Raw genomic sequence first — 24,364 nt, 5'->3', positions numbered from 1 at the left:
GCCTTCTATAAATGTGTTCTGGACGTCTAGCCTTCAGAACTGTAAGAGAATAGATCTCTAAACTTAAGCCACCAAGTTTATATAAGTTGTTACAGCAGCCCTAAGAAAGCAATAGAAAATATAATTCTAGGGATCCCTGGGTGGCGCAGTGGTTTGGCACCTGCCTTTGGCCCAGGGCATGATCCTGGAGACCTGGGATCGAATCCCACATCGGGCTCTCGGTGCATGGAGCCTGCTTCTCCCTCTGCCTGTGTCTCTGCCTCTCCCTCTCTCTGTGTGACTATCATAAATAAATAAAAAAAAAATAAAAAAAAAAGAAAATATAATTCTATTTTCCTCCTTTTATTTTTTTTTCTTAACTTCTGAATCAGGTCCCATCTACTTTCTAAAGCAGCATGACCAATATTAAATAATAATAATAATAATGAAAAGTTAAGAAAGAATTCAACACAAAAAACAATGTTATTGGCAAAAGAAAGCATTAGAGTAGCAGGCAATGACATGCAAGAGGATTCGTCACTTTGGCATTAGAAGCGTAAGATGAATGATTCTCACTTTGTAGTCAAGGGAATATTACCTCAGTTATCCAAAGGAATTGTGTTCTTCTTGCTCATCAGCCGCATTTCTTATGCTAATGTCTAGAAACAAATTGGAAACTGAATACCAGCCTTGCATTCATCCCCGTCTACCTTCTCTGTAATGTGGCAAGGCCTTTGTTTTTCAGGAAGAGACAAAAAAGACACTTGGATGGAATACAGTAACTAATGCACAAAGGGTTTTGTTGGTTTGGATTTTGGTTTGGTTTGTTTTTAATTTTTTTCCTAGCTAAGAACAAAGCATATTTGCTGCAAAGAAATCAAATTATTTCTAGATAAATAAATAAAAGCAGAGCCAGGAATTATACCCACCAGAATAAAAGTAAATGATTTATCTTTATGGTAATCTAATTCACAAGTCTTACACAACAATTAGTCATTTCTGAGCAGAGATCAGAGAACACTATAAAATTATTGTACAGAAGTGTTTATTGGAGGGGTTATAGGATTGGGGCAGAAAGGTGATGATCTTATGCTTCAACTTAATCCTATCAATGTTCTTTACTATTATGTTATCTCACAATTCTGAGTAATAATTCAGTTCTTAATTGTTACTTTCTGTTTTTCTCAAGCATAGACACATGGATTTTCAAAGGCAATATATTTAAAGAATTTTTGATAACAAGTAGTTTGAGATTTCATCTATTGAAAATGCCCATTTTCTCTCTTGGTGCTTCACTTGCTCAATGGCAGTGGGAAGTATTTTTAAGTTCTAAAATGCAGCACAGTGATTATTCTGTTGTTGGTCAAGTTACTTAGACATTGTGTCCTGATTCCCTCAATCAGTCAAATGATCATAACATGCATTCCAAGCCTTCATAAGAACAAGTGTTCAAGGAGGAGAAAACAGGCCTCGCCAGAGTGGTAGAGAATGAAGTTGTTTTGAAACAAGTATCATGTGTCTTCAGGAACCAAATTTCATTTAAGACTTTTTTTTTCTTTTTTCTGAATGGGCTATGACTGTAAACATTTGAAAATTTTTTATGCAAAGACTATATTTTTATTTTCCATAAACTATATTTTATTAATAGACTTTGAGGAGAAAATAAGATTGAAACTGATACTAATAATGTTCAATAAAACAAACATGTTGTTTATGCTGCTATATATTAAACCCTTAGGAAACTCCCTTAATATGTACTTTACAAATACTAGAAGGCATGCATGGCACATAATAATGGCAAGGTATAGCATTTATTGAACATTTAGTATCTGCCCAGATTTTTATATTTTATTGTGCTGCTTCACTGGGTCCTCACAGTAATCCCAGGAGAAGAGTGCTCTGACTGGTGCCATCTTACAGATGGGTTAACACCAATTGCATAAAGTTAAACTGATGCAAAGAAGGCTTAAGTGACTTACACCAAATCTCATAGCACAGAAGTGACAGAACTAGGACTCAAACTACTTGACTCAAAGAATTTCTTAACCACTCTACTATATTACATCAGGTTAAGAATCTTCCATAAGTTATCTTGTGAAAGTCAAGTACAGCTTTGAAAAATATCTAGCAAATGGAGCCAATCCAACTGAAGTTTTAGAATAGTGCGAAGAGACTATGTATAATTTGTATTCTATTTAAAATATATGTCAAATTGAATAATGATAGCTTATCCAGTATATTATAAGTAGAACAATTTGTTTTCTCTACAAATAAGTTGCCTCTTAAGGAATTATGGGCCTCCAGTCCTTCACTTGGTTCTCTGAGAGTCAATGAACAGACTAGAATTGATTATTATCAGTGAGATACATTTAAAGGTGCAAAAATCATAATAAATTGTTCAAGATTATTAACATTATAATAACAGCAAAATAAAATTACTTGGATAAGTCTAGTCAGCTAATTAGATAGAGTTATTGAAGCATTAATGTGTTTAGAATTTAATGCTGTAAATCAGCAATTCTATCAACATATATCAAGTGCCAAAGAGAGAAGCAATATTGCCTATTATGGCTGAAGAGAAGGAACACTAACTTGGAATCAAAGGCTTAATTTAAAATCTGGCCCTTTTTTTTATTATCTGGAAGAACATTGTAAAAATATATGTGAAGTGGTTTTATATACTTTACTTCTTTAATCTTCAAATAACCTCAAGAAACCTGCATTTGTTTTTATTTGGCAGGTGGAAATTGAGGCTTAGAAAAACTCTATAATTTGTCAAAGTCTTTTTTTCTTCTTTTTATTCCTTCATATTTAAAGAAAAACCATCCCCCTTTCTCATGAAAGCAGAGCTACAAGTTTGGAAAATGTAGTCTTTATTGTGCTTAAACATTGTCCCAGCACATGTTCATGGATTTTCTGATTGGAGAAAAAGTGGAGAATGGACAGAAGGAGAACACTATATTAGTCAGAGTTTTTTAGAGAAATTCAATCAATAGGAGATATATATTATATATAATGCAGGCACACACACACCCCTACACACATGCATACACACACGCAAGCTGGAGACCCAGGAGGGTTGGCAGGCTAGTGATAGAATTCGGTCCAAATCCAAAGGCCTGAGAATTAGGTAGCTGATGCTATAAATCCTAGTCCAATGGTAGGAAAAGATGAGCTGAAATGTCACAGCTCAACCAGTGCGGCAGGAAAAAGTAGGATTAATTCCTCTTTCGTCTACCTTTTGTTCTATTAGAACTTCAATGGACTGGATGATGGCCACACACATTGCAGAGAGTAATATTCTTTACTCAGTCCAACAATTCAAGTGTTAATTGAAACACACACACAGAAATGATGTTTAATCTGAGCATCTTGTGGTCAGTCAAATTGACCCATAATATTAACCATCGCAAGTAGTAAGGGTTTTCCCTACTATATCTACCATATTACAAAATACAGAGTAACTCGGAAAATTCAAAAATCCTAACTTTTATGAAACATTTCCACAAAAGTAAAGTAAAAATGCTTTTGAGGGGAAGTATTTTTGTATTTGCTCAAATTGTCTTTTACTCTCTTTCAAATATGTGCAAATAATGTAATGAGTCTCTGTTTTTCCAGATATTGCATTTATCGACTTGTTTACCCACATACATTATTTCATAACTTTCAAATTTGTAAATGTTAGACATAGTCTTTGAACACTTATGCAGTTCTACGAATAGGAGTACACACACACCCAACCCACACACACACCCACACATGCATCCTCACCGTGATGTTTCTCACACTGTTGGAAATTTTGTCCTATGCTAGATAGATATTCAGCAAACTCTCTCTGAATTCTGCCTTCAAGGATAAAGGGAAAGCAGCAAACTTTTCATTTCCTGAGTGAGCATTAATACTTAAAACCATGGATGAGAGCCCAGTTAGTCCATTACCAGATTTAATGGTTTTTGAAGGGATCAGTTCAGAAATCATTATAGTTGATGGGTAAAGGATGAGACCAGGAATATACGAGTGTTCTAGTATTGAGCATTTGTTAAAACAACCATTAATCAGGTGTTAACCTTACTATTTATAATCATAAGCAAAAATGCAGCACATTAGAAACGAGCCTACTTGTTAGAATTATTCATTTGAAAATCAGTCAACCACAGACGTTTCTGACATCAAAAAGGCTGAGAGAACACTGGGTGATTGCTTAGGAAATTTATGAGACCAACATGAGTATCTTTCACATTCCACAAAAGAAATACAACAAATCCTTTGCTGACAAAGCTGTAGTCATTACAGATTTTATATTTCAGTTTACGGAGGAAGAGCTTCTCTCAAGCAGATGGCTTGTTTTATCACAGGGACTTTTTTTTTTTACAGGAGAATTGCTTTGGAGAAAAACTTTAAAGAGATTTGGGTTGAATCCTGACTCTACCAGATATAAGCTGTTTGACCTTGGCAAAGATATTTAATCTTTTTGAGCATCAGTTTTTTTACTTTCAAATTTCTTCATTTAGTGGTTAATTTTTCATTCAACAAATAGTTTTTTTTTTTTTAATTTTTTTTTTTATTTATTATTTATGATAGTCACAGAGAGAGAGAGGCAGAGACACAGGCAGAGGGAGAAGCAGGCTCCATGCACTGGGAGCCCGACGTGGGATTCGATCCTGGATCTCCAGGATCGTGCCCTGGGCCAAAGGCAGGCGCCAAACCACTGCGCCACCCAGGGATCCCAACAACAAATAGTTTTTAAGTGCTTACTATATGCCAGAAACTTTGGTAGGCACTAATGTTACAAAAATAGAGAAATAAAATAGAAAAAAGAAAATAAATAAAAATAGAGAAAAATGGCCCCTGCCTGCAAGGTGAGTAAAAGATGAATGCTCACCTTTTATTGGGGTGGCGTGAATTAAAGGAAGGTGCGTGTATAAGTAATTATCATTTTATTTCTGAATTATCCTGGTAATTTATTTCTGAGTCATCCTGGTAATCATCTCATTCTCCTTTGGAAAGAACTTTCCATGGGTTTCCTCTTCTAATTTTACCCAAAGACAGAACTTTATTGATAGACCCATCTTCCTGCTTTTAGCAAGACACTTTTTCACTTGGCCAAGGGCAAGTTTCATGTGTGACCTTCTTTACAAGTGTGGATGGCTGCATGACTAAGTTCTGGCCAGAGCAGAAAAGTAAAGGTGACAGTGCTGTGCTCTGGCTTTGTCCCTTCACAGAATGCACGAGCACATGTGAGCACTCAGACTCCTTTCTTTTTCTGGCTAGCTGGGTGATGACCAGGAATTCGAGATGGACATCACAGAGGGTGGCACGGCCACATGACCAGCACTGCTCTGCTCACTTCTAAACTGTTATTTCTGCTTTACTTAAGATCCTGTATTTTGGCCTTTCTTAATTATAACAGCTTGGTATGTATCTTAACACAATATATTTATGACAAATACAGTTTGAACTGTATTCATCATCATGAATCCTAGAAAGGACAACAATGATGCATGTTAACATTCATCACTAATTTTTTTTTGAAAAATATTTCTTGATTCATCTTTGGAATTACTACTGTGCTATTAAATATGTCTCTCTAATTATACTTCCCTACTTTATTATTTTATCTTTGAGTCAAATTATCTTCTAATAATTACAGTGCAGGAAAAATTGCTTACACTCACAAAGGAAAAATATCTTAGTCTTTGTTGATAACCATCCTATTTCAAGTAATGCCCAATAAAGTAAAATTCATGAACAACAAAATAACTAGAGCATTCTCTTGAAATCTGAACCCTTTATTATGTTTTTATAATATTAAAAAATTTCTGTAGTCTTCAAAACAGTCAGGTAGTTTTGGTATTTGACAGTCTAGAAATGATATTTAGACAAGTCCTATATGTATTTCTGTATTAATTTTCTAGATTTGATCTTTGCCTTTTCCACAATGCATTTAAAATTCTAAATGTAATGGGCTGAAATAAATATAACATAAAAATGAAAATATTCCTTTCAGCAGTGTAGCATGAATAGGAGCACACATAGAGCATATTATGATGTTTAGCCAACAGAATAAAATTTAGAGAAACAAGTGAGAGCTTCCCTATCTGAGTAGATTCCTTAAGATTTTTAACACTTTCTCATTGATTTTGTTGTTGGCAGTGTCTTTTAGAAATCTCTGTTGGAAAACGCTCTCAGAAATTAGAGCACATTCTTTTGAATTTCTTCATTGACAGAATTTTTTTTTATTAGTAGATTTGATTTAATACATCAACTAACAATGATTCAAGGTGAAATCTTATAAATAAGATGAGCAACAAATTATAAACCAATATTTCAGATGAACAAAAAAGTCTAAGAATGGTGAGATTATCCTTGTACTTGCAGCTTGTTTTAAGTTTTGTTTCATCTGCAAATGATGTATTCAAATAGCCAGTAGCAAACACCAGAGACATCTCTTGCCTTATAAATCACCCCAGTGTTAAGCCACCTGGTCTCAGAGATAATCCCAAATTTTCAAAATCCTTGATTTTCAAAGGAAATGGGGCTGAGGAGTGTCAGAGGGAGAGAAGGTGACCAGTCCTGGAAGCATGTTTCCTTTTGCGATCTATAGCGTCAGATGAGTATCCATCCGCATTGTTTTTACATAGGCATAGAAGTGGTGAAATAATGCTTTTGCTCCCAGCTGCACCAGAGTGATGATTCTTGCAGACCTCTAAGAGAGAGAATAGGCATCAAAGAGAAAGTTGGGACCCCCAAAAAAGTGAACAAAGTTTTAATTAAATATATAATAAACAGAAGAGATGGCATTCAGTATGGGTCATAATAATAAAACAAACACCATTGATTGAATGTTGGCTCAGTGACTAGTAATTTAAAATACAGTATCAACAATTTATATCTTAAATAAAGATAATACAGTTCACACTTAGATTTAAAAAAAGATGGAGCTTAGAAAATTGGTCAGGAATATGTATGTATCTTCTAAGTAGTCAAACTTACTCTAAACTCGTTTTAAACTCAGGGCCATGGCCTTACTATGAATTCTCACCTGAGTTTTCACCTTTTCTGGCCTGGAAGGAAGGACCCTGTCCTTTTGACCCTTAACTGTAAGGGCTCAGTGCTTCTCTGTGAAAGCCTGGGGTCCTGTGAATTCAGTAAGGTCACACCCAGCAGGGTTCTAGGTTGGTAGCCCATTTAGAGTTTACACGTCTAAATGTTCTCCCCTGGCTCGTTACCCTCTTCCTGGGTCTCACTAAGCAAGATGCCAAAGAAAGGCCAGGCTTACCCACATGCTTGTCTCCCTGCAACCAGTTAGGTTGCTATTCACTATTTCCCTCTGCTTGCAGTCTTTCAGCAGAATTTTCCAAACATTCAGCTGTATTACAGTCAAAGTCCATTTAAAGCAATCATGTACAAACCTGTCAATTGCAGTCCAAGTCTATATCAGTAATATTATAATTCAATATATTTTGCTGGGACCAAAGAGTCTATTTTGTTTTATGTTTCAGTAGCTTCCTGATATTGACAGAATTTTATACTTTTCCCGTATATCTATTGAATATTACCATTAATGCTGACTTTTAGTTGACTCATGGCTCAGCTTATTTTTAGTCCATTTAATTTTGTCTAATTTTTTTTCTCTCACTCTCCTCCTCACTCATCCCAAGACAATCCAAGGGGTAATTAAAATGCTAGTTGATTTCTCAGGAACTTAGGTCAGAAGCTATATTTGTTTTTGATCAAATGGTCTAATGCTTTTCTTTGTGCCATTTATCATTGGTAGCTATTATTTTTACCAGATCTTTGTTCTTACCTGACTTTATTATTATTATTCTGACTTTATTCCTTCATGTTTTTTTAAAGCATGAGGTTAAAAATGAGTTCAATTTTACAGTTACCTTAGAATCGTCATTAATTTAATGTTCCTTTCCATTATTAACAAAGTTATTTTCCATCTAGTCATATTTTCTGGAGTTGAGTATATAATTAAGTGAGCAACAAGTCCCAGTTTTAGAGCACAGAACTGACAACTATGAGTTCTTGAAAGTTTCATCAGTCATGTCAATGCTAGTACCATGGGCATAGAAATTAATTAAGATGTATATAAGATATTGAATCATATACAATCATATACAAGTGCTTTAGGTTTACATTCAAGTGTGATATATGCATGCAACCTATTAAGTTAAAGTTCAGACCAGGCTATAAAATCATAGCATGTATAGGTAGTGTTATTTCATACTCGAAGAGAGAAATAACAGCAGGGACCCTCACAATGAATCTGCTCCATCTGCTCTTTACACTGCCCACAAGCCCATAGTAACCAAGGCAACATCACAGGAGAGAAAGGTAAACAGAGCTTCTATGCAGGTATATCGTCCAACATGGAACACAATAGTCATGTGTGGCTCTTTAAGCTTAAAGTAATCAAAATTAAATAAATGAAAAAAAAAATCAGTTCCTCAGTCTTTTACCCACATTTTAAGTGCTCAAAAGCCAAATGTGACTAGTAACTACCAGACTGGATAGCACATGCAGGGAAAATCTACATGATCAAAGAAAGAGCTACAGGACAATGCTGTTTTATAGTACTTCAGGTCTTACCTTAAATGGGTCTTCGTATGAAGATAATGAAGAAAGCAAAAGCAAGAGTACATGGAGAAATGAAAACTATGATTGTGACTAAATGTAGCCATAAATGCATGTAGGCTGCATGTCTCTTGGAGTGTTTGAGTATCATTTGGCATACTTGGTGATTAAACATCGGTATTCAGATAATGAAAGACATTGTCCAGATAAAGGCAGGAACTTAAGTGAATACAGAACCTGACAGATTGAGCAGGCTACCTTGACACACACAGACACACACACACACACACACACACACACACTCTCACCATTTTAGATACTTATTGAGTGAAAAGGCAAAATCAAAGTATAAAATAATAGTCCCATAACATATGTTAGTATACGGTGATGTTAGAAAATCAAATGGTATGGACATTACTAAAAAGTAAAAAAAATAATTTGGTCTCTACTTAAAGTGATGCATGGTGAAGTTCCCCAAATTACTTCCTTTTGTGTGTCTTTTCCATTTCAAAGAGAGTACGAACTATTTGGAGCCTCTTGCCTGTACTGTCTTACCCAGTCTTTATGCTGTAGTGACCCAGGGACAGTAGGACAGATCTGGCTTTGAATTCAAGCACTACTTCTTAATGAGTCCTGTGACCATCACTAAGCCTGAACTTCTCATCCCTGAAGGGAGGACTGTCACTGTACCCACTCCTTAGGTTTCTGGTGACAATAAGCATAATGAAACATGCAAGGTTGGTACCCAGTACACCAAGTCCCCATAACTAGGACTCGAGGCATTATGGTAACATCTACCCTCTTTCCCCAGGATCTATGCATTAATGTATTATCATTCTTTCTCTTCATATATTCTTTTTTTTCTTTTTTTTTTTCCTCTTCATATCTTCTGTTTTCTATTCTTTTCTACTTCCTTGTTCCCTTCACCCCTCCTAGTAACTCAAAGGAATGAGTCAGGAGAGTCAGAAGCCTAGAAGTAAAGATAAAGGACAAAGAAGTAGGAAGAGAGGAAGGCATGGCAAGCATTTGTAAGAGGGAAAGATGTGCTCCCTCTTTCAGTTCCTAACCAAAAGACTTTAATGTATTTTATTTTTTTCTTTACACTGGGGAGTCAGTTTGACCTTTTAAACCAAAGGAATGATTGGTTTCCTTGAATTAATTAAATGAACAGCATTTGTATTTTTTTTTAAGGCCACAGGTGGTCATACAATAGTAACACCTTGCCTTTTATCTAATGCATTTTTTTCTTCAAGAAATATGAACCCAAGAGGATGTCTTGTATATGTTTGGTGATGCTGTCCCTGGAAATTGCCTAATATAAAGCTTTACTGAGAAATTATTTCATGAAGTCCTCCATTTGTAAACTGCTTGTCGTGCTTCATAAGCTGAGCATTTAACACCTTTTCTGACTCTGAGTGCTCTCTGACAAAGCACACATCACTAACTGCACGAACTGTAGCAGGTGAAGAATGTTTATTCTGCTCTAGTTAGTGACCAAAGGCTGCCCTGCGGAATGCTCGGAGGAAACCCCAGACCTTCTTGTCTGGGCACTGTGGGAGGAACAAACCTGAGCTCATGCAAGGCTCTCAGCTCTTCCTGTGTCTTCTCTGGCTAAAATGATTTCAATTGGACCTCAGTCTCTCCATTTCTAAAATGGAAATGATTATCCCTTCTATCTACTTTGTGATATTGTTGAGCTACTTGATTTAAAAAAAATATATTATTAAAAGCAAAGCACCATACCCATGAAAGAGCTTGCTTTTCCTGAATGTGATGGAAGATACTGCGTAAATTTGGTAGCGCTCACCAAGTTACAGCCAATAACTCTAAGGAGATAATCTCTGGTCTGAGCCTAAATAACCCCAAAACAACTAGTTACTTCAGTGGGGGGGGGGGGGGGGGGACAGGAAAGCAGTTATTTGGGAGGGTATCTGGAAAAGTAGATGCAGGCCTTTCCCAAGACTTAGAGTGAGCACACGTCATGTATATATAATTCTTAGACCAGGACCAAAGCCCAGAATAGCCAGTCTGTTTTATCTGTGAGGCCACTTCCTCTCTATACCAAACAAGACAGAAACAGAAATTTCTCTCTCCCTTCTTGACTTCTTAGTCCCAGCAATAAGTTCATCTCACAACCAGACTCGAAATCTAGGGGTCATTCTTGAATTTTCCCTTTTCCCGTGTTTCCTCCAAACACATCTACAGGTTATATTATTCACACCCATCTTTTGCTCTTCATTTGGGCTAGACCACTTCAGCCCCGGCCCTTGTGATTTTCTGCCTGGACAATTACAATGGTTTCTGAGATATACTCACTTTCGGTATCTTTTTCATCTTTCCTGGACTACATAGTTTTGAGGATTTAAAATCCCTAAAGGCCCAATTCAAAATGTGTAAAAAAATGTTCTTCAACTCACCACCTCTCGTTCAGTAAAAAGCAAGTAGTACAGAGGATAAGAACTTTGGAATTAAAATTTTTCCATGTATTTATAAAAGGGGGGGGTAATTATTCATCCATTCAACACATATTTATTGAGTGCTTACTGTATTTCAGACACTGGATTAAGGTATGGATTACATAAAATAAGGGATGTGAGTTAGTTAAGAAAGGACCTAATTAGGCATCCAATATATGTTAGTACTAGGAGTTGGAGAAATTGTCACTATCTGCAAGCTTTGATCCTAGCTTGTGTGATGCTACAACCACTATGAGCCTGCACTTGTTTATTCCACCCTTTCTTCTCAACCTTCCTTCACCAAAAGTTTCAGAAAATTGCCATCTTCTCCACAAAGCCTCTCTGATTTTTTTACACTTTACTCTGATTTTTTTTTAAAGCTTCCAACACAACGTCTTCATAATACTGGAGGGTTATGCTGAGTTAAATAAGGCAATCGGAGAAGGACAAACATTATATGGTCTCATTCATTTGGGGAATATAAATAATAGTGAAAGGGAATAGAAGGGAAGGGAGAAGAAATGGGTAGGAAATATCAGAAAGGGAGACAGAACATGAAGACTCCTAACTCTGGGAAACGAACCAGGGGTGGTAGAAGGGGAAGAGGGCAGGGGGATGGGGTGACTGGGTGACGGGCACTGAGGGGGGCACTTGATGGGATGAGCACTGGGAGTTATTGTGTATGTTGGCAAATTGAACACCAATAAAAAATAAATTTATTATTAAAAAAATAAGAGATTCATCAAATGACCTAGTTCAAAAAGACAAAAAGATAACAAATGCTAGGCATGGATGTGGAGAAAAGGGAACCCCCCTGCACTCTTGGTGGAATTGTAAATTGGTGCAACCACAATGGAAAACAGTATGGAGGATCCTCAAAACATTAAAAATAGAATTACCATGTGATCTAGCAACCCACTTCTGGAATATATCCAAAAGCAATGCAAACACTAACTCAAAAAGATCTCGTGCTCATAACAGAATTATTTACCATACCAAGACATGGAGATAAGTAGTGTCCATTGATGGATAAATGGATAAAGAAGCTGTGACATATTTTTCTGTGTGTTTGTGCATGATGAGTTCTCATCATAAGGAGATTTTATTTTCCTTTTATATATATATACATATATATATATGTATATGTGAGAAGATGGATATTAGTTGAACCTATTGTAATCATTTCATAATATATATGTCAAAGCATCTTGCTGCATGCCTTCAATGTATACAATAATCTATGTCAGTTATTTCTCAATAAAACTAGTAAGAAAAAGAAAACTGATTCATCAAGGGAGATAAGGGACTTTTCCCTTCATCTTTACATACTTTAGAAAACTTAAAACCGTGTCTTACACAAAGAAGATGCTCAATGATAATTGATAAATGAATAAGCAAATGAATGGGTAAAGAATAACTGTTGCAAGGGAGAAGGAGAAACGTTGTGCAATCTCTTCAGACTGGCTTTTCATGAATGTATAGGTATCAGAAAGTGCAATTTGGGACCAAGAAGTCTGAAATCTGCTTTCAGATTGATTAGGGGCTTGCTGTGTAAACTTCATTAAGTAATATAGCCTTGCTGGGTCTCATACATTCATCAATTTAACAAATACTTGTTAAGCATCTTCTATCTGCCAAGCACTAAAACAGTTCTTAGAAACTTTATTTTAACCTGACTTCTCTCCTGGTGAGTGATAGAACTTGGTAGGTTAAAAAAAAATTACCTTAATTCAAATACTCACGCAGACTACCTGAGTTAATAAGCAAGTCCTGTTATGACCTGACTATTCTTTGGACAGTGTTCCTAGAAAAGGAAAAACAAAATGAGACAAAAATCTTTATAAGGGTGCTGGTTAGATTAGCTATTAATTAAATTTGCAAAGAAGTATATGTAATGAAATAGAATTGAATATTGAATGTTTTATATAAACTGCACCTTTCTCATATATGAATTACTCATCCTTTTAGAAGATCAATGAAATCAGATCTATTTGCTATACACCCATTACACTTAATTAAATGGTTCAGGTCCAGTGGAGTCAGAGGTGTCCAATAACATTTACCATCTGCCAGTGATCTGGTGGCCTGTACTCTGTGCATGTGGTAGCCCTGGTTCATTGCAATGAGCAGGCTTCTGCATTAGGAAAACAGCTACCACTCTAATTTTCTCTAATTGACTTGTTGGCAGTGCTAATGGGAGGGCAAAAGATGCAGGAACATGGAGACTGGGCCCTGACAAGCACTTGGCATGGGTGGGGACCACTGAGTAAAGTACGTAATCTGTAATGAATAAAGGACTGGCAATCTGGCACATGCCTGTGGCACTTAATTCACACCAAATATTAATTAAAAATAATGATGTTCTTCTCGCTGGCTTTTGTTACCAAGTACAGCATCTTGGTCGAGTCCCTGAGGAGCTTTCCACAGGTCTTTTGATTCACTCCTCCCACCCCAGAGAGCCATTCATCTCACTACCTTCAAGAAAGCCTCAACAGAAGCTCTTAGAATAATGGGTCTCTCACCTACCAAGTCTCTGGGGAAGGAGAACCAAGAATTCTATTACCCATCCCTTATCTTTACAACCCCTATAACCAGTAAATATGCATTTAATCCTTTTTTTTTTTTTTTTTTTCCCTAGTCACAGAGAGGATACTGGCCAGGAGCCATGTATTTTAGAAGCTCCAAGAGTTATTTAGTATTTTTTCAGCGTCCGTTATCCCAATCCTAGGTATGCTGTAAGCAAGGTTGGCCAAATAGTGATGAAAACCTGACCAATAATTTGAACTCTGTGGAATCACTCAGAATATCCATAATTTAAAATAATTCCCATAAACATCCACCAAAATCCAAGTTATTTCACTACGATTCGATCACAATGAATTCAAATGAAAAAAACACCGCTGCACATTATTTTCCAGAGGCAACTGATACATTTTCAAGCCATCATTTCAGTAAATCCAAAAAAAAAAAAAAAAATTTGCTGTCATAATTGTCATTAAGTGTATTCCTGAACAATAGGGTCTGACCATAATTAATGATTAATTCATTTGGAATTCATTATGATATTGAATGTGTTTAACTCGTTTGATTCTTCTATAGAGGGAGCAATTCCAGGCAATTCTTTTGTGATTTACTGGTTTTAAAGTTTAAGAGCTCTGAGCATGTGCAGGAAAATAGCTCCACATTGCCCTCTAGTGATGTGCCAATAAATGACACTCTCCTTTTGTATGGGGAGAAAACCCTTTTTTTCTGGGTTGCTCCCAGGATCTTTCCCCTCAACACGCAAATAAGATGCCAATTTCACAATATAAAAGGTGATCAAAGCATTATAGCTCACTGACCACTATTAACCAATACCGGAGTGATATTTTTGTTATTGTAGTTCAAGCTGATTTGGGGGAGCATGAAATATTCCTTTTGATTCCTCAGGAGATCCAGGAGCAATTTGATAAAAGCACTGTACAGAGGCCAGAGGAAGCTCAAAAGATGTTAATAGGCAGGTAGACTATGAAGGATATAAAGGAAAGATTTTTTTCATAAAAAAATGTTTAAAAAAAGGTAGACAAAAAGGATTGGAGTTGACATAGGTCTTTCACTTCCTTGGAAGCTCTATGTTACTTTAGAAAAGTTAGCGAATTTACCTGGTCCTTAAATTACCAACTGAAAACAGGAGAAGACCAGACCAAATCATCTCCAGGACCACTAGCTCTGAGCAATTTTCTTATACCAGTTTCAACTCCATTGCAAATCTGTTTACCTCTCCCAAGGTGAAGCCATTGCCATGTTTTATTTAAATTTAAGCTAGGTCTCCCCTGGGGTGTGCACAGCATAGTTGGGACCTGTGGAATTTAACAACGTGTGTGATTCGTTAATCCAACAGGGTAAGAAATTTTAAAACTCCAGATTCTTTGCTAACATGTCCCATGTCACGGCTAGACATCAAGGGGAAGAAGTTTCCATTACTCAGATCATCAGACTTGTAAGCAAGCATCAGTACTGAAATGACAGTTAATTTACATTTACTGTGGGGGGGAGATTGAGAAATGATGAATACTGCTCAGGAGCCAGATAGCAGCTAGATGAGGTGCACATGTTATAATTGAGATTGAGATAAAAAACTGAAGCTAGTAAAATGAGCATGAGCCAGTTAAGACCTATTTTTTTTTCTCTTAAATGAGAAATTATATGCACCCCAAGAGACAGAAAGCCAATAGTGCACAAATGGCTGTGGAGGCTTTCAGAGCATGTTTTCTAGGGAGGTGTAAACTGGGCAGCTGGGAGGTGGAGACAGAGAGGTAAAGGCATGAAGTCAAAGTCTCCTAGACCATGCTACCTGTGAGCTTCAGCTCTTAACTCGCAGCAGAAAGTGAAGAGCCTCTGATCCAGTCACAGTCTTTACGCCGAGTTCCAAATAGAGAGGTCAGCATGAAGCATACTTAATCCCTTTGCATGAAGCACACCTGCTTTATTATTTTATTTCACCCTCTTTACTTCCTTAGTATAGTTTCTAATTTGTTGCTGTTGACCTCAATGGTTGACCTGTTGACGAAGGAAGCCCAGACGTCGTCATTTATTTTCCCATGAATATGTGTAGGTTTGCATGCATTTGCGTATATAGGAATCTGAGGTTATAGATTTGTGGCTTCCCATATGTTGATAGGCTAGAAGACTGCCTTCCATATGCTAATAACATCTTGGGGTGGTGGCTCCATTGCTTCGGTGAATTACTCAGAGGAATTACTGTCTAGCACCATCTTATACCCTGTGACAAAGTCTCTTCCTCTCTCTTTCTCGCTCTCTCTTTGCTTCCCTCTCTTCCTTTCTCCTTTTCTCTCCCCTTCAGATTTAAAGAGTAAAACCAAACCAAATCAAAATCCTAGTTCCCAAGTACATGAATTTTGGAACTGCTGACCTCTTTCTTACTTCCTTGATAAACAAATATATAGAATGATGCAAATATATACTATATGTATATTATGTGAAACCAAATTGCAGTCTGACCCACAGAAAGGCAATTTTATAGGATTTGACCTTAATGTAAATGTTTATGTTGTAGTTGTAGAGATAAATATGTTTGAAATTAGGCTTTGTCTCTACTCCATTAACTATAAAGGATATTTCCTAGCAGAAAAGTACTTTTGGGGTATTTTCCAGGCCTCTAAACTCACATAGCATTCACAAGTTGTATCACACACTATACTGATTAATTTTATGTAGTCTTTCATTGTTCATTGTTTTCTCTGCCCAGAATTATGATTGTAACCTGATAAGAGAAGTCCATCTTTTACTTAAGCTCCAATAGCATTTAACACTTGTTAACTGATTACTTTCTTTTTTTTTAAGATTTTATTTATTTATCTATTCATGAGAGACACAGAGAGAGAGAGAGGCAGAGACACAGGCAGAGGAAGAAGCAGGCTCCGTGCAGGAAGCCCGATGCAGGACTTGATCTCGGGACTCCAGGATCACGACCTGAATCAAAGGCAGATGCTCAACCTCTGAGCAACCCAGGCATCCCAGCTGATTACTTTCTTATTAGTAAACTAGATTGACAGGAAAAAATTAATAAATAAATACCCCCTCTTGTAGAGGAAGCAATTCACCTAATAGAAGCCCTTTGACTACATTAAACAATTTTATTTTATTCCTCTTGGTATATGGTGGCTCTTGTGTCGTTGTGGTTTGGAATGCCAATATCTCAAATGCTAATATTTAGATCACATACAATCTCATGAAGAAAAAGCTATCTAATCAATTTTCAAAGAACACTCATTGTCAGGGATAAATTCACTCATTTTTAATACCTTTTTAATTGTAAACTGAAAGATACAGAAAACTACAAGCAACAAATATATAGATTAAAGAATTATCATAAGTTGGACTTGAACTGTTTTTTTTTTTTGTTTTTTTTTTTTTTGCTCTATTTCTTGCAAATTGACATTTGGATCTGAAGGTTTAATCAGACTAAATGTGTTCTATTCTTTGCAAATATTCTGAAAGGGGTGTGTTCTTTCTTTAGAAGATACATAATGCCTGTGTTTTGCTATTTTATCTTAGCAATCATGAATGCTTAATGTCCAGATCCATTTGTTCATTGGGGCTGCAAAATAGTAAAATTTGAACTATATCAATGAGTTTTTACTTGTTAGTTGGAATAATATTATAAGTGGATGCTTCTGCTCGCATGCTGTGTGGTTACATAGTCGTAGAATTTAGAGAAAGACAGAATAAATATTTGATTCTTTACTCCGTTTTCAAGATAGTAATTAGGTTTTCCGGCAGCCTCAGAAGTTACCAGCTTTTATTATTTTTTAAAATACCTTTATGAATTCTTACATTCATGTACATTTGTTGGATTTCAATTCATTGCAACTCTTACCTTTAATGAAGCTCAGATTGTCTTCATCTTTGGTCTTTGGGCACCTCTTCAATTCGATTCCTGAATCCATTTGACATGAACCTATTAGTCTTTGTTATTGCCTTTCTATCTGGTTACATCAAGATGTTTCAGGCTCAGTTGGTATGTGTCTTACCTCAGACCAGGAATCAACCAGTTTTATAAGAACCCCTTGTTTTTCGCAGTGCAAAAAAAAAAAGAATTTTTTTTTCAAAATCCCAATCTGGATATTAGGGATGCTTATTATTGACAAGGTCTCTATAGACTTCTTCAGTGGACAGAACTATAACAGACATACAATGCCCTTTGGTCCCTATAGACTTCTTCAGTGGACAGAACTATAACAGACATACAATGCCCTTTGAGTTTAAACTGATTTTCTGATTAAATTTTAGGAACATAAGACTTTATATACCTCTTCTATTTTACATCAATCTGTATGCCCGTCCATCCATACTAATCTTCCGGTTCTCAAGGACGCAGGAGATGATAGAATTATAATCTCTCATGATTATTCATTTGCTTTATCCCACATTACATTAGTCTCAGAATGATAATAATAATGGCATTACCATCAATAATAATTATTGAAATACTGATTTTTGCATACACTACCCCTAATCTCACTTACTTTTGACTTATGATTATAAGATCACTACAACAGGACATGTACCCATTACAAAATAAAATCTCCCTCTTTTAACTATCCCTTAGTTCTAACACTTGTTGTTCACCAGTTTACTATTGGGTTATCTTTCCTGGTCATTTAGGAGCTCATTTTTCAGTAGTTCAGTAGTTTTCAGGATCACGCGAAAAATACTCCCTGGTTGCTTATATGTTGATAACAACTTGGATGTGCCCTTTATACTTATAGTTAACTTTTGTTAACTATGAAATCCTTGAGTCACATTTTCTTACCTTGGATATCTCAAATAAATGACTTCAGTTCCCTCTGGCATAAAATGTGACTATCCAAAAGTCTCATCATAACTGAAGTTTCCCCCTTTCAAGGCATGTATTCTTTCTGTCCAGATGCCTTAAAGATTTTTTTTTAACTCAGTAGAAGTTTCTTGAATTATGATTTTTAGTATTTGTTCTATTCCCCCTTTTTTGGTTTTCTTCCTCAAGAACAACTATTACTTGTTGGTTAGATTTTCCTTCTCTTCTATCCATCACTCTCTCCTGCGTTCTTTTACTCTCTCTTAATTTCTTTTTGTTTAGTTTTTTCTTGTGCTTGTTTGTTCATCTAGTTACTCTTTATTTTTAAAATTATTTTTTTGCTTACACATTCTTTCTTGAATTATATCAAGAAATTATGTCCTTTCTGAGGTGGGTTTTTTTTTTCCTAATTGTAATTTATGTTACTCTTCCAGATCTGGCATTTAATTTTCTTAATGTTGTTTATTTAGCTCATTTCAAAATAATAGATTACAAGTTTGATCTACTTTCCTTGTGTATTTTCAATCTCTTTTTGGGGTGTGCTTGTCTACAGGAATGAGACTCTCTTCAGTTTATTTTGTTATTTTATTAACCCAACAGATTTTTATTGCTTACTTTCTTTCACATGATCTGTCTCCTTACGTTCCCAGATGTTCAGATTGCTTTTCTCAATACACAGAGCTCCTCTCCTGTCTTCTTTTCATTAGACCCGAGCTGAGACCTCCGCAAACGGTGGCCTGCTGGCCACACCAGGTCCTATTTTTGTTTGAACCCCACTGAAGTAAGAATGATTTTTACATTTCTGAAGAGTTGTATAGGTAAATACATGACAGAGACGATGTGGTCTGTAAAGCTAGATCTTTACTATCGGGGCCCCTTACAAGGAAAGTCGGTCAACTCCAGAAACACACTAAAAACTATATGGCAGCTTGGTTTCCAAATTTCATGACTTTTCTCTCTTCTACTTTTATCTGGTCTTTCTCTTCCCTTCATTTCTGTTGCTTCTGTGTGCTCAAATTGTAACTCTGGTCCCAGGAGTTTATTCCCAGTGTAAGTCCTGTCCTGGAGAGGAGATTGCCAGCTACTTTTGAGTATTGATATTTACTGTCCTCAGATTGGTCTGCTGCATTTGCTATCATTAACTGATAACTATTTTAGAATGATCTTGTTTTGAAGTTTGATGCTTCTCTCTGATTTCTCCTACACCAATGCTGATAACATACAAGTTCTAAGGTTGCTTGTGGTTTGACCACACGCAATTGTATTTCAGAGGTTGGGGGTATAGCTTGTCACCTACTTTTGTTGTAACTGTCCAAATGCCTCCGGTTGTCTATCTAGTCATTCAGTCTCTTTTTATGTGGATTCAGGAAGACTTAAAAACTATATTGTCACCACTGCCACTTTCTTCCCAGGAATCAAACTCACTCATTTTTAAACAACAATTTACTTAATAAATTACATTAAATTTTATTGCAGGAAAATGTTTGCCCTGGATACTTCAGTAACTACATAAATCAGCATGTTTATTTTCTTTCTGTTTTTCTCCAGAGTCAAGTTCCCATTACGTAATCTCCCTAAAAGCTTTTAACAATGCAGGAGAAGGAGTTCCACTTTATGAAAGTGCCACCACCAGATCCATAACAGGTAAGCTGAAATAGTCAATCCTCTTGTGACAAGGTAGTCAGTGTTTGAGTTGTGGGGGAAAAAAAAACAAAACAAAATAAAAAACAAAAACCCCCACAAGCATAAAGCAAAATAAAACAAAATACAAAGGAAAAAACAAACAAATTGTATGTCATCATGTTCTGAGCCTTAAGTGGGTATGCATAGTTGTGTATGCATGTATATACATATACACACACGGGTTCCTTATTTTCTTGGTTTACAAAATTAAGTGAGAGGAAGTCAGTCTATAAATCAGTGCATAGATCTCTCCTTCTCTCAGTAGCTCATATTTTGGTGTCTTGATACCATTCTTCACTCTCTTGAGCATCTTGTCTGATCTTGCAAATCAGTACAATTTAGGCAGGCACTATGCAAAAAGCCACCAACTGCCCGGCCCAAGTGACCACTTTCTTCTCTACAGAGGATCCTTCAAACTACTGTGACAAGGAAGGACTGACCTGGACTAGGCTGAGTAGACAGGTGGCTTTCTCCTGAGCCAGGCCTATAGGTCACTCCAACAGTGCCCAGAGCCTATGATGTTGAAAGGACTGGCTGCTTCCAGGGTTTGACACCTCTAGGAATTCTTATGGGAGTTGGACTGGAAAGGCAGCACACAAGAGAAAAAGAGCCCAAGGAACTCAGAAAGGAATGGGTACGAGAATGAGATTCACACAGACTGTGAGCAAAGCTGGGTGTACCCATAAATAGAACACCACCTCTGGGGGCTGTTAGAGTCCGTGGAAAGTCACATCACCACCCCCAATAGCCTTCTGTCTGAAATCTGAAAGTAAAACCCAAGAGGTCCATCTTCTTAATGAATTCTTTGATCCTGCCTCCTTTCAAAACCAACCAGCCTCAGACCTCATCTAACTCATCAGTAACCTTCACATCAATGAGAATAAAGGGTCTGAGATCAGGATTTCATAGTGAACACTAGAGAACGTGGATCACTACTGGGTGCCTGAGTATGAAGTCCTGACAGGGAGGAATGAATCAACATAGAACAAATAGTGGGATCTGTGATTTCTGCCCATCACCTCAATTTATATAAACCTCGGTACGGTGTGTTTTCCAGACCCACAAGCTCCATTCAAAGACTATCCTGAGAATAACAGTTGTAAAGTGAATTCATGGTTGTTACATGATGATTTCTCAATATACACCATCACTTAATTGATTTCAATCAGATTTTCTTGTAGAGCAAAGTTATTGTTCCAGAGTCTCCTGGAATCTTTTGCTTCTGTTTTCAAGGTCTATGACCTGCCTAAAGTGGTATGCAGAATATGGGAAGGGCGGTATGTGTCTGTATTAATTTATCTGTGGAGACAGTATGGCTCTCTCATTGTGTTATCAAAGGGGTTCATGCCTCCCCAAAGGGCAAATAAGAAGTATTACCCAAGAGAATGTCTAATATCAAACGTATTATTCCTAAATGCCATGGAGGTCCAGAATAGGAAACCATGAGAGAACATGATGAGGATGTCTAGAATTTTCATTCCCCTTTATTCTCTTGTTCCACCAGCAGTGAGATTCTTTGGGAGCTAGCAGGCCACTTGAGCTGTACTTGTCCTTTCCATCATTTGTACTTAGTAAGCCATCTCTTTCCCGCCTGTGGTTAAAGATGTGGAGCACCTGCTCATCAATGTGACCTTGAGCTTGTGATCAGACCACACAAACTAACGTATGACTAGTCTTTTCGAACACTATTTTCTTACCAAAACCAAAGCCCACAAAACAAGGGATACTCAAGTGATAAAAAAAAAAAAAAAAAAATCAATTTTGAGCCTAAAGTAGTAGTAGTAAAAATAGAGTTTAGATAAACTGAAGAGAAGTTGCTCATAAGGAACCATTTGGGGCATCAACTTCTGACTTCACATTTGTTACCATTCCTTAATCCTCAGCATATGGCATTCCCAGAGTGGTTTCTAAAACACCAGTGATCCATAAGACTATTTTTCCCTGATAGAACTCTAATCCTAATGACTCTGGGAAATGAATGGATACCAAAAGTTGGAAATCGTGTGAGGCATTTTCTTATTGAAGTCAAGTCAGTAGGGGGTTGAAGGCAAGTGAAGAAAATCGGTCCTTTCTAAAGGGAAAGCATACATTTTTCCTGGATTTGGCAGACTTATTTTATTGTGTTTCCACACGTCGTGGAGAACAAAGGACAAATAAATGGAATCAAAGGTTAAGGTTCTGGAAGAAGTTCTATCAATAAATGTGTCATAGTGCCACAGAGAGGACATTCTCTGCCTCTGACTTCCGCAAGTATTCCCGTGAGCAGACTTGGAAGAGGTCCACATAAAGTAAATAAAAAATCAGAGGCAATAAATGGACCAGGGTAGAGTAAGCATCGGGCCATGATGATTTCCAAAAGCCCGTGCTTTCAGGTGTTGGGATGCTCAGGAGCCTCATCTCATCCTGAACACACTAGTATTAGAGCTGAGGAAAGTTTCACCAGGTTGAATGGGCATGTTAAGAGTTTAGTTTGTGCAGTAGAGCTTTTTAGTTCTTATGGTTGCAAGAACAAGACATTTTGGGCCTGGAAAAAGAAAGAAGGCAGGGGAATAAGGAGGTGTGTTGTCTGAATTTGTTTATTCTTAACTGTTTTATCCATGTCTGAATGAAGTATAATCCAGATGTAAAATCATGTGATTATTTTAAAAGCTTGTTTTGAACTTTAGAATGTGAACTGAAAATTCATGAACTCTTACCAAAACATTTATTAGGAATTGAATAGGCTTCTCTTTTTAGCAACAGTTGTGAGGCTATGTTTCATTCTTTTTAATTTTTAATTTTAGTTTTTAATCCTGAATAAAACCACTACAAAACAACAGCATATAAGGCACCTAAAAACTGGGAAGAAGTCATTTAGCAACAAAAAACAAAAAAAATAATTTTTTTAACAACAACAACAAATATAGCTTTTAATATACTCAGTTTCTGTCCGGAGAGAAAGGTAATTAGCAGTGTATGTAGCATGCATGTGTTTAGAGTAGTACTTGCTAACCACTAGAACATTCCACTTTGTTGAAAAAGCTCTATATATCTATAGTATCCAAGATGATAAATTGGCTTATATGGCCGTGGGATACTTAAAATTGACTAGTGTAACAGAAGTGATTTTTAAATTGTATTTAATTTTAAATAATTAAAATTTAAATTGTCCATGTAAGTAGTGGCTCTTGTATTAGTACAGATCTAAAGGAGATGGCAAGTAGAATGGCAAGCCATGCCTGAAAACAAATTTCCTTTTAAAAGTCTAGAGAAACTTGGCCAGGGATAGAAAATCTTAAATTATGTAAGTCCACAGATAAATAACAACAAATATTACTTAAAATTGGAGGGATGCATTCTATGGAACTGAGACTCCAAGAAACTCAGTAAGTCGTGAAAAATATACTATTATAAAATCCAGAAACAGCAAGATTGAATGTTAGCATTTCTTGAAGGAGAATCACTACTTTTCAAAACCTTATATAAGGCACCTGTGGCAGATTATTAAATTCGTATGGGTTTAAAAGCCAAGTTAAGCAAAGAAACAACAAATATGGCATAACACATTATGTAGGTTGGTCCAAAAAGATGTTTGTGATTCAGAGCAGTCTTCCTGTGTATATAACATTCTTTTTGGAAAGTCGGCTAACGATAGAAAAGAAGGGAGGCAGCACCTGCTTCAGTTTGGCCAAACACCTGCCACCAATGCGCCAACCTAATGACTGATCAGGGATCCTCCCAGAGGCTCTTCAACTCCCCCTTCATCATTTCATAAATCCATTTGGGTTTAAAGGAGCCCTTAATAAAAAGACACATCAAAGGAAAATACGGAAAGCCTGGGCTCTGTCATTAAATTTTAAACACACATTTTTCTTTCTCTCTCTCTCTCCTTTTTTTTCTTTCCTTTTGTTCTATTTTTTTTTTTTTGTTTGTTTTCAGGTTTTATATTTTTCTCCAAAGACCACAGCCCAGTAAACTACTAAATAATTCATTGGAAAACAGAGCAATGTATAGGGGATAGGTATTTGAAATACAGTGGACAAAGTGAAGTCATCATCAAAACCAGCCAGCAGCTGCTGTGCTTGGAACCCGGCTATTTAAAAATCTAAACTGTGTGTGTACACTGCTTCAGACACTCTACATTTTAGCAGGTCATCTCCCTAAATGTCATCATGTGCCTAGCCTGAGGGCTTTTTTTTTGTTGTTGTTAGTGAAAATACCTATTACATGATTTAAAGGTAAAATTTCAAAAACTGAACAGTCTTAGGAATAAAATAAAAGGCTCAATATTGGACACTTACTATGACCAGAAGATAAGTTCTTCTAATTCTGATATCCTCAGCCTAAA

The 24,364-nt window shown here is 36.5% G+C and overlaps 1 protein-coding gene across 5 annotated transcripts in view; it reads left to right on the top strand.

The window, feature by feature from the left end:
• The window catches only part of DCC (DCC netrin 1 receptor), a 1,087,181-nt gene that overhangs the window by 939,658 nt on the left and 123,159 nt on the right, over window positions 1-24,364 (top strand). For all 5 annotated transcript variants that reach the window (XM_038525972.1, XM_038525971.1, XM_038525970.1 and 2 more), the window contains one exon: window positions 19,903-19,998. In XM_038525972.1, the coding sequence (XP_038381900.1) occupies window positions 19,903-19,998 (96 nt within the window). The remainder of the gene's footprint in view (window positions 1-19,902; window positions 19,999-24,364) is intronic.

The sequence above is a fragment of the Canis lupus genome, chromosome 1 (genome assembly GCF_011100685.1).
Source record: "Canis lupus familiaris isolate Mischka breed German Shepherd chromosome 1, alternate assembly UU_Cfam_GSD_1.0, whole genome shotgun sequence".
Classification (NCBI taxonomy): Eukaryota; Metazoa; Chordata; class Mammalia; order Carnivora; family Canidae; genus Canis; species Canis lupus.
The sequence above is the reverse complement of the archived record's forward strand: the minus strand, read 5'-3'. Positions and strand labels throughout refer to the sequence as shown.